The following is a 12,005-nucleotide window of genomic DNA, read 5'->3' on the forward strand; positions in this document are numbered from 1 at the left end:
GCTGCAGTGTACTCTCCCACCTAGTCCCCAGCCAGGGTTGATCAAGTCCCCCCGCCCTGCTCACTCGCTCTTCCTCCACGCCTGCTCGAACCTCTTCCTGAAGTAGATGGTGTCTTTCCTTACCGCGGGCCTGGCTAACCAAGGTCTTTGGAAAGTAGCCCAAGCCCGCTCTGCCTGTCGCCATGGTGCCCACCAGAGCCTTTTGTCTCAGGCGTGACGCTGCCACCTCCACTGCTTTCCCAGCCTTCCATTTCCTTCCTGTCCTCACCTCGATGCCGGCTGATGACACCTTACAGTCCCTGGAGTCCCTATACTGTAGGGCTTCTCTGGTGCGTACCACCTTAAATTCTTCTGTGAGACCACTGAAGGGCAACTGCAAGATGTTACTTGTCCCATACAGTGCAGCGCTGGTAAGACTGCGTGGAAGACCCAGCCACTTCCGAAGAAAGCCACTGATCTTCCTTTCTAGGGACTCAACTGTTGTCATTGGGACTTCATAGATCAGCAGGGGCCACAAGACTCGGGGCAGGATGGAATGCTGGTAGATCCAGGCTTTAAATCTACCAGGCAGACCGGACTTGTCAACCTTAGTGAGCCAAGCTCCAAGTTCTTTGTTGGACTTCTGGATGGCGGCAGAGTCTTTCAGGCTAGAGTCAAAAAGCTTCCCCAAACTCTTGACAGGTTGCTCCGCGATGGTTGGGATGACAGTTCCTGAGATCGAAAAACGGAACTTGTCAACCACTTTCCCCTTCTTCAGCACCATGGACCTTGACTTGGAGGGCTTAAAACTCATCCTTGCCCAGGTGATGAGTCTCTCAAGTCCTTGTAAGATCCACCTGCTCCCTGGGACCTGTATCGTTGTAATAGTTAGGTCATCCATATAGGCTCTTATAGGGGGCTGTTGTACTCCTGACTTGGTTAAGGGCCCTCTACATTCCACCTCGGCTGACTTGACCACCATGTTCATGGCAAGAGCGAAAAGAATAACAGAGATGGTACAGCCTGTTATTATTCCTTTCCCAATACGATGCCAGTCTGATGTTTCTGACCCTGAAGTGACCCGCATCCTAAAATTATTGTAGTAATCTAGGATCAGGTCCTTAATCTTACTGGGAACATGATGGAGGTGTAGAGTGAGCTCGACTAGCTTGTGCGGTATGGACCCATAGGCATTCGCCAGGTCCAACCACAAAACAACTAGGTCGCCTCTGTTCTCATGGGCCTCTCTGATGAGTTGTGTAACTACACCAGTATGTTCCAGGCAGCCGGGAGCTCCAGGAATCCCCCCCTTCTGCACTGAGGGGTCGATGTAGTTGTTCTTGAGGAGAAACTCTGTCAGTCTTCGTGAGACGATGCTAAAAAACACCTTCCCTTCAACACTCAATAGTGAGATGGTTCGAAACTGGTTGATGTTTTTCGAGTTCTCCTCTTTAGGAATCCACACTCCCTCAGCACACCTCCACTGGTCAGCAACTCTTCCTCTTCGCCAAATCACCTTCAAGATCTTCCACAGGTGCCGGAGAAGGTCTGGGCAGCGCTTATAGACCAAATAAGGTACGCCACTGGGGCCTGGAGTAGATGCTGAGCGAGCTGCCTTGATGATCTCCTCAACCTCCTTCAGACTTGGCCCCTTCAAGTTGAACTCTGTTGTTGGAGGGGCGGGGCTGACGAGAGCTTTGTTGGGCTCCAGGTCTTGCTCTCTCAGGGAATCGCTCACTGTGTCCTGGAGGAAGCGATTCACTTCCTCTATTGAGCACTCAAGCCGACCGCTACGCTTGTCCCCGAGCAGTTGTTTTGTAAAACCGAAGGGATTGGCAATAAAAGCCGCTCGCTTCCTGGCTCTTTCTCTCCCCCGTCTCCGGTGCCACTCTGCTCTGCGTAGGATCATCAGCTTCTTCCGCAGGATATTTTGCAGCTCTGCTAATGGTCGCTTCTCCTCATCAGTAGCTTTCTTGTACTGTTTCTTGAGGGTGCGAAGCTCCTGACGCAGATGATGTATCTTTGTAGCCCTACGGTTCATGGTGTAAAAGGTAGACTTGGTTTTTCCTTTCTCTACCCGGCCGAATCTTTCCAAGGCATAGCTGAAGATGATGGTAGTCATCGTTTGGAGTCGACTGTCAGCATCTCCTTTGGCTGTGGCTTGGATGATGTTGGACACATCCTTCTGCTCACTCGCTCTTCCTCCACGCCTGCTCGAACCTAATACTTTGGAAAGTATTATATTATATATAATATAATATAATATAATATAATATAATAAGGTAAATAAGATGGAAAAAACTCTCTATGTTTCCACTCTACAGTATGTTCAGCTGAATATTCTGTTTCCCTTCAAAATGCATCACAGCATGGAGGTTTGAAATATTGCAAACACCTTGCACATTTCCTGATGTCTTTAAGTTTGTTCAAACTGATCTCAGAGGTAACATGTAAAAGCCCATCTGTATACGTGAAATACAGGAACTGTGAGTAAGGAGCATTACGGGTGCCCGTTAACTGTGTGAATGAGATGATGTCCTTGATGGCTGGGACAGTTGATTGAAAGTTTCCTGGCATGATAATTAATCTTCATTCACATCAGCACATGGGGTCATTTAGCCTGTACAGGTGTATTTGAAAATTCTGCATAACCTTTCAGGGCTGCAGTCACTTGGCAAGGTTACAGTTTATCTTACAGTTTAGCCACACAGAAACAGAATGTGTAATTACAGTCCATTCACATGATGGTGCACATAGACCGATTTCAATGCTACAGATGTGTGCTGAGTCTCTCAAGGTCTCCTTCAGCACACTGTAGTTGATCAAGCTTTAGTATCTGTGTTTAAATAAAAGTTGTCTTAGAGTTGCAGTAAGTTGCTTGAATGAGACAGACTCTGTAAATAATAATACTGTATAATTGATGGAAGACTGAACCGCACTGCTCAGACTTAATGCAGTGCAAATTTAAAACCGTCAATAGTTTAAAGCTTGTTTATAGATCTTGGGGATCATTAAACACTAAAGCAAGATCTTTCAACCTTGTACTTAAATGCTGAGATTGTGTCAGGTGCACATGAGATGTGTGTTGTAGATATTAGCTACTATCGAACATGTTTGTGAGGCTTTAAATCGGAAGAGTACGGAATAAGAAGCGGTTCAACAGGTGGATCTGTGTGCATTAATCTTCGCTGAGAAAGACTTTGGCTTATAGCTGCATTTGCTTGGATCTCCATCTGGAAACTCTGACCACTGAAACACATTGGGGGGATTTGACTAATGAATGAGATGCAATCTATATTAAGCCTAATTTGCATAGAAAGGAGGCATGTTTACTTAAGTAATTATGGTGCAGCATTTATTCAGCACATTTAATGTCTGGCTAAACTGGATTGTACTGTAGGTGCTTAGAAATAAGACGTCTGTTTAGTTCATTTCTAAAAAAAAAATTAAAGGCTTAATAATAATAATAATAATAATAATAGTTATTCTAAAACTATAGATTCCAGATTAACAATAATATTGATAATCATAATAATATTAGTCATTCTAAAACTGTAGATTCAAAATTATTATTATTATTGTTGTTGTTGTTTTTGTGGAATATGTAATTGTTTTTTAGATTTAAATGATTGATTTCACATTCAACCTCTTCTGTTCATAGATTAAAGATAGTTAAGCAGCTTGTTTGCTAATAGTGGGATCTAAACAATATCCCTTGAAGGAATTTGTAATCGATCACCTGCCCAACACAGCCAGAACTGAACCAAAAGAGGAAATGAAAGCAACTGACAAACTTACTAAATGAAAACGGCTGGTTGCTGTTTCACCAAGAAACACAAACTATCTATTTACCCTTGTAGGCATAATCTTGTTATATATTTTCAAACGCATACATTAAGCTTGGCTGTATCGATCTCATATTACCAGCAAATTAGCAGAACCGCTGTGAATGTAGACTGGTAGTTAATCTTTTGTTAAGCCTTTGATAAATGACCAATGGCAATCAATGTCCATGAGAAATGGACATACATTTACTTGATGCTTTTCAGGTTAAAAACAAAACAAAACAAGATGAACTTAAAGAGACAGAAAGCAAGAGTTGTGAAACAGAAAGGTGTTGGTTTCAGGAAATGAAAGATGTGTTATTCACTGATGAGGATTGAATTTTGTAAGTATATTTGGTTTAGATTTTTTACAACATAAAATATAGCTCTTTTATAGCTCACTTCTAGGAATTTGTATTCATCTCTGTTATTGTTTGCGAATGTGTGGTATGAATGTGATTCATTATCAGTCCCTATCATAGTGGACTACTGTATGTAATTGATGTGATTGTAGGATTAAAGCGTCTACATGCCGTAAAACCTTTATTAAAAGCAAATCTCTGAATAGACTTAAAACCTCGGAATTTGTCTGTTTATTCATTCCCCAGATGAGCTGCAATTTAATTTTCAAACAGGGGCCACAGTGAACAGCATGGTACTCGCTTAAGTCGAGGGTGTTTCATTTGAGCAAAGTATGCTCTCACTTTTTCTATTGCTTTTCCTTCAATTGGATCAGAAGATTATCTGTCTGGATGAATGGCCTTTGTTTCTGTATATGTGTATTAGTCTCTCGGTGTAGACGGCACACTATTAAAGAGCAGTGGAATGTCATCAGCTCTGACAGGACTATGTGTGTTTGGGGAATATTTCACATTGGCCGCTGCTTGAATCTGCTTGTCTCCGCCCACTGTGCATGCGACATGCAGGAGGTGAGAAAAGCTAGCTAGCGTGCATCAGCGGTTACGTGTTTGGCATGTGTGCGCATGTGGGTGTGCTGTTTGGACTGAATAAACCTATTGAACAGGGACCCCTGTGTTTTCATGTCACCCATAGCAAGCAGGGAAACATCCCGTGGGTCTTTGCTTGGAAGTCTCTGAATTCTCGACAGCACTGTGACCTGTCAAATAAACCTCATTCTGACTGCATAGTGGTGCTTTGTTAAGCCATCTCATTTTCCCGTTTTCCTCATTTCTCTGCATACCAATGGCACTCCTGCTTCCCAAAGGGTTAAGGATCCAATCTTCCAACTGCCAGGATCTCGTCAGGTCCATGTATGCCGTTTGTTGATGTGCCATCCAGAGTGTGCTGAAAAGGCTTCTTGCTGATTAAAATGATGATTTAGTGGATGGTGGTGAACTGATTCCCTGAATAAGCCTCAAATGAAGTCTTTCAAATTAACTGCTTTCCCTTATCCATGTGAAGACTTATAAATAGAAGAACCTTTAAAGATGGGGAATATGTCAATCAAACTGCACCCCATGAAGATAACGCCTCATTAGCTACAGGTATATAGGGCTGAATTTAAAAACAAGGCCTTCTCTCGTTATATATCTACTACTTTAATGTGCTTTACGTTGTGTTACTGGCCAAAAAACTAATGTAAATAATATTCATAAATATTAAAATTGATTAAAAACTTAATATTTATGAATTAATAATTGCTGATGTGCATTTTAAGATGTCAGTACAAGATATTTTCAGTTAAGACAGCTTGAACATGCATTTTAGTCTGAGACTGGCCTGTAAATCCTGGGGGTAATGTTTATATAACGTTAGCTGTGCTCTCTTTTCACAGTTATGAGGGCCATACTTACACTTCCAAAGCATCTCTTTCATTTCTTCTTCCTTCCAAAACAAGAACCTAGATAGAACAGAAGTATATTCATCCGTTCTTGCTGGTCCGGGGTTCAAGCGCGGTTTTGTCCGCTGCAGGCGTGTGAGAAAACTAGCTAACGGATGAGAAATGTCCCGTTGTTTAGACAAACAACAATTTTCGCCGATCACAAACAGGAAAAGAAAGAGCGAAAAAAAGGTAAATGGCGGAAAATAACGTCCATACAACTAACTTATCTAAAACAAAGTTTCCACCTTCTCATCCACAGCTCGTTGAATTCACACACAATCACACAGTGACAAAATGGGTTCGTTAACTGACTCGCAGCACCAGTGTGAGGAGGTGTGGTCATGATATAAACTTAAAAATATGAGTTAATCTAACCTTGATATTTTACATTCATCAAAACAAATATGTCTTAGTTGAGCTCTTAATGAAAAATATTTATATTTATCAATGTTTTGAACTAAAAAAATATTACTTGAAAAATAAAACAAATAATGGTAAATTTAATTGAAAGACAAATTATTAATTGGATGAAGTACTGCTTGAAAAACTTTTTTCAGTGTGCACGGCGTGAGTCAGAACTTGCAGCTGTATGAATATGGAAGGACTTCTGTGAAGGACAGCGGCTCTCTGGAGTGTTTGAGGGTTGTTACTGAAGCCTTTCCTTGCATTAACAAGGCCATTAGGTGTGTGTCCATATTGTTACAACAGCACAGGAGGTCCTCCTTCAGGGACGAGACACCTGACAGCGGTGCTAAGCTTTTAAAGCTAAGAGTATCTTTACTGACATGTATCTCTGCTCATTATGCTCTCAAGTGTTCAGTAAAATGCACCATGATTGCCTCAGAAGGTGATGGCTGTCTTGAGGTGGGAGTTGTTGTCTAACAGATGAATGGAAATGGTTGTTTTAAGAGGCTGTATTAAGGCAAAAACAAGTTAAATTGGGTCCATGTTTGCTGGTGTTGAAGCAGGCAGGCTGGAATATGTGTGGTATTGTTCTGACTTTGAGAGAACGAGGTGGGTCTGACATACAGTCTCATTACAGGGGAGGTTGGCAGTGTTGCGAGCCGTGTCATCAATTATGAAGAACTTGTGTGGTGTGTAAGTGTGGGGCTTATGAATAAAGCAGTGTGTTTTTTGTTTATCCCAAAGGATTAGATGTGCTGACTGAGGTCAGGTTCTCTCTGGGGCTTTGGGTCACCAGAGTATAAACATCAGAGAGAAAAGCAGTCAGACCACTGGGATACGATGCAATGGGGAGGGTTGATCTCCTCCTGGATGTGTGTGTGTGTGTCAGTGTGTGTGTGTGTGTGTGTTTGTGTGCACGGAATGTTTTTGTATCCACACAATTTATAGCCAGGCCTTGCTGTACAGTCCAGCTTAAATTGGTAGCTGTATTTTGGAACATTGTAGCTGATTTTGAGCTGGATTTTAAGTGATCCAAGCTAGTCATAAGCTGATGCAAGCTGATCTTGGATCAGCAACAAACTAGACCAACTATCAGTTGGTCATACCATTGTAAAGTGTTTAAATGGATAGTTCACACAAAAATTTTAATTCTGTCATCATTTACTCACCCTTAAAGGTCCCCTGAAATGTTTAGAATCACGCAGCTTTACTCTGTGTTGACGTCATTTTAACTGAAACAGGAAGACAGGGCCTTCTTTCTTTTATTGAACATAAAATATTATATTTTGAAGAATGTTGGGAACCAAACACTTTCCAGTAACCATTAACCATAGTATGGGGGGAAAAATACCATGGAGATCATATATACTGTGTATATATATTGTGAGATATTATTATAATTTTTTTTTCTATTTCAGTATATTTTCAAATGTAATATTCAGTATATTTTCAAAAAGCTGAATTATCATTCTCATACAATGATTCTGTGTCAAGAAACATTTCATAATATTATCAATATTATTATCAATGTTGAAAAAGATTGTGCTGCTTAGATATTTTAGGATCCTTTGCTGAAAGGAAGTTAAAAAGAAGGGCATGCATTTGAAAAAAAAAAAAAATTGTAACAATGAAAAAGTCTTTACTGTCACTTTTGATCAATATAATAATTATAATAATAATAATAATAATAATTCTTACTGACCCACATTTTTATCACTAACATTAAATATATAATATTTTTACTATTAGTAAACTAGTACTACTAGTAGGGATGTAACGATTCACTCAACTCACGATTCGATTTGATTCACGATTTTGATTTCACGATTCGATTCACGATTTTTTTTTTTTTGCAAAATGAGATTTAAGACAAATTATAAATTAAATGTGTCCTTTTATTATTGCTTGGACAACAGACATGGATTCTTATAAACTCCTACCCCTAAATGAATCGCGGTTTGTTTAGCATCTCAACCGATTTGAATCATCACATATTTTAATCGATTTTCAACCGGCTCGCGGTTAATCGTTACATCCCTAACTACTAGTATTTACTACTAGTATTTTCTTTTGTTCTTAGACTCTTATTTGTTATTGACCCAGCTACCAGCTAGATTTTTCAACAAGATACAAACCAAATCCTGCCAGAGCACTGTAGGTTGGGTGGTAAAGTGCTCACATCTTTTTCTTTTTCCTGTACCAGCTCTACACCACTCCTTCACCTCCTTGCATGTTCATTTATGAGATTTTTTAAATAATCAGATGATGTATTCAGCTACCAGCAAGCGTTTTGCACTCTCAGGGCTGTTTAAAACCTTTAACCATATTCAAACAGAATTCCTCAGACCTTCATCCACAACCATATTCAGCACAGAAAATATGAAATAAGTGTGCGGATTCCATGTGGGCTTCCGTGACCCAGCTTCTCCTGCCTGCTCGTTCACAAAACTCCTTTTCTCTTCTCTCTTTCCCTTTTTTCTTTCAGTGTCATGTTGAGTTCATAGCTCATACATTTATACAGCCATGGCCTGACCTTTCTTGTTCCGCGTGCCCCATTTACTATTGTTATCCTTCACACGAACGTCCTCTCGCACACCCTGTTGCAAGAGCACAAGCATGCTTTAGGTTCCTAGCTTGCAACAGACCCCTAATCTATTGCATAGGCAAGATGAAGTCCCTCAGGCAGGGGCGCTATTCCCCACTGTAGGTATAATGAGCTCCAATCTGTCTGTTTGAGCCTCAGCAAGAGGGGTAGTTGCTCTGGGACCCTGAGAAAGATGGGCTCTGCGATGGAGACTCTGCTAAGGGCTAAACCATCCTAGAGCTTCTGTAATTGTCTGAAGTCGAGGGGTGAGGGCTGGCGAGGGGAGCGGTCTAATTGTTTCACTGTTTAACTGACTGACTCCATCAATATCTATTAGGACTGTGGATTGCAGGTGCATGGCTGCTTAATTCTCTTCTGGTTGGGGTTTTATCTAGGCTGGTGTTATAACATTATCATTCAGCGGTGAGTGTCTGTTTTTTTTTTATTCTGCCGCTGCTAACACGTCCCCAGCGTCTTCACTCTGAGCTCTGAGCTGCTTTTTAGTCTTTTTATCATCTCTCTCCATCCACAGTGAGCTGAGTACACTCTCAGGTTATGCTGGGATATATGGCACCCTCAACTTTAACTGATGTCAGGAGATGTAATCGCACAATTAGTGTAGGCTTACAAGTTTGACTTGTGAAAAAAGTTTAGCTTGATGATGCACATTTAAAAATAAATGTTCCACCATGATTACACAGCCTTTTGGCATCATTTTTATTTTACAGATAAAAGAGAAATGCAGAAAAAGAAATGCAGTAATTTCACTTTGATTACAGATTGTGAAGGCAAACATTGTATTTCTTTGGAATAACGTGTTCTAATGCACAATAAGATCAGGAATGTGCATTAATAAAACCATAGTCTAGTATGTTGTTTTGAATTATGTATAGTATGACATCAAAACCTTTTATTTTTGAAGAACCAAATAGGCAACAAAATGTGGGCTGAACCTAAGATTTGAGAAACGGTTATTTTGACACAAATATTAAAGTTTTAAAGTTTATTAAAGTCTTCATTTACTTACCCTCTTTTTTTTCTAACCTGTATGACTTACTTTCTTCTGCAGAACACAAAAGAAGATCTTTTGAAGAATTTTGGTAATCAAGCAGTTTTGGTGACTATTGACTTTGAAAAGAAAAGAAAAACAATATAAAAATATCTTCTTCTATATTCTGCAGAAGAAAGAATGTCATACAGGTTTGGAATGGCATGACAAGTAAATGATTACAGAACTTTCATTTTTAGGTGAACTATCCCTTTAAGAGTGTAAAACAAATTGCTTGAGAATTATTCTGATTTCTCATGCCCCAGTTTGTATTGTTTAAGGTAAGCAGCTGCACATGTCCATTTATTTCCTCCATGGTGCCTGTAGGTGCTTTGAGGGCTAATTTAATGATTGGATTATCTTCAAAGAAGCAGAAATGAACCTGGGTTGTCATAGCAATCAGCAAGTTCCAGTAGTCTCATGTTATTTCACACCTTGTTTAAATTGCCATGTTAAGGGATCGGTCTTAATGGTGTTCCTCCTCAAACAGAAGGCAGAGTGAGGAGCTTTATTAATTTACCTGCAGTGGGTATGGAGAGGACCTGCAGAATGACATCTATTTTAATGCAGTCGGGTGTGTGTGTGTGTGTGTGTCACATTATGTTCACTCAACCACTCTGTGTGACTTATTAACCTCTTTTCTTTCTTTCTTTAAGAAAGTGAAAATTGGATATTTGATTCCCTCTCCCTATTGTACGATTTGAATAATTATTTAGCACTAATTTAAAGGGTTAATGAAGTAGAATGGCAAAGATGTAACCCTAAGAGCTCTCTTGAAGAGCACTTCCCCTTTAAAGTGTTGAAAAACACAGCACAACTCTTTTCAACAATGATGATGATGATGATGATGATGATAATAATAATAATAATACCTGTTTCTTGAGCACCAAATCGGCATATTAGATTGATTTTTGATGAATCATGTGGCACTGGGGAAAAAAACAAACAGAATTTTTGACCAAATAAATGCACCATTTAAAACAAACAATCTTGTCGACCACAAATTTTGAAAAGTATAAAAGTGTGTATATACAAACTTTTGTTATAGAAACCATTTTCATTCAGAAATTGCTAATAAATTTCACAATTAATTACAAAGAAACATTAAGTAATTATAACCTAATAATAGCTCATAGCTTCGTTCTAAGTAGCAGAAGGTGACTTCCTGGAGCTGATACTGACACCTCACCTGGCTTTGATCACTATCTAGCTAGAAATGCCCATTGGCCCTTTAGGTGAGAAAACAGAAGTTGATACAATAGTCAATATTTCTGCTCTGATTTCCCCCCTACACTTTCTCGCTTTCTCTGCACTTTCCCTGTCCCTAATCATCTTGTTTTGGACCACTCATCCCCTCCTTCTCCTCCTAAGATGACAAACCCCTGCAGCTGTATATGCTGTATTTGGGGAGAAGCTTTTGAAAGCCTGGTGATCTAATAGAAGTGTTTATAAAGAGGCTTGCTGTTTTTTTTTTGTTTTTTTTTTACTCTTGACTGTTGCATGTTGATGTTGCAGCAAAGGCTCTTAGGCTGCTTTTTCCCTGCTGCAGCCTGAGGTACGAGAGTGAGAGAGAGTGGGTGTCTATGTTTCTTGACTGTGACTCACCAGAGTTCTTTTATTCCCTATAGTTCGACTCTCCTGTCAATGCCGTCAAGTACATTGGGTCAGGAAATGAACTGTAGATTGTAAATATAAGCATGACTGCTGGTGCAGCACTGATGGAGAATATCTACCTTCTTTAGTCATGTGGCAGCGTCTTGTTTTTTTGCAAAGCATTGAGCGGCACACGAACAGGCTGTCAGATACGGGACTCGTCAGGTAGTCCACCATTGGCTGAAGGTTACCGGCAACATCTCTTGCGTTGAAAATGAGCCAAGGCAAACTTAGGCCCGTTAGTAACTCAGAGCTCCAGTCGAGCGTGAATATCATATCAGTCATTCCACAAGTGAAGTTCAGCTCTCCGTTCAACAAACATCAGTGACATGGCCTTTTACTGCGGGTTAAAACTCTGTATGCTAATTTGCACAATGCCCCAAAAGTCACAGCACGTTTAAAGGGGTCATATGATGCGATTTCAAGTTTTCCTTTCTCTTTGGAGGTTGACTGACAAGGCAAAATGATCCGAATCAGCGTTTTTAATTAAACAGAGTCAAAAGGCTGCTTAACATCAGTTTTCCAGGGCTGAGGAGAGATATTGACAAACTCTCCATAAATGTCATACTTGCAGACGTGTTTTGATGTTCTATGAATTATGAATGTTTTCAGGTTAAATAATTCTTCGGAGGGCAGAGAGGAAGAGAGCACGAGCGAAAAAAAAAAAAA

The 12,005-nt window shown here is 40.1% G+C and overlaps 2 protein-coding genes across 2 annotated transcripts in view; one reads left to right on the plus strand and one right to left on the minus strand.

Annotated features, from left to right (window-relative positions):
- LOC107752040 (uncharacterized) overlaps positions 1–2,152 on the minus strand; it is a 6,709-nt gene extending 4,557 nt beyond the window's left edge. Inside the window, exon 1 of the mRNA XM_016567890.1 lies at positions 21–2,152. Within this exon, the coding sequence (XP_016423376.1) occupies positions 21–2,101 (2,081 nt within the window). The 5' untranslated portion in view covers positions 2,102–2,152. The remainder of the gene's footprint in view (positions 1–20) is intronic.
- LOC107752041 (teneurin-2-like) overlaps positions 1–12,005 on the plus strand; it is a 219,766-nt gene that overhangs the window by 19,094 nt on the left and 188,667 nt on the right. The window lies entirely within an intron of this gene.

This window comes from Sinocyclocheilus rhinocerous, unplaced genomic scaffold (genome assembly GCF_001515625.1).
Source record: "Sinocyclocheilus rhinocerous isolate Xijiao unplaced genomic scaffold, SAMN03320098_v1.1 scaffold662, whole genome shotgun sequence".
Lineage (NCBI taxonomy): Eukaryota > Metazoa > Chordata > Actinopteri > Cypriniformes > Cyprinidae > Sinocyclocheilus > Sinocyclocheilus rhinocerous.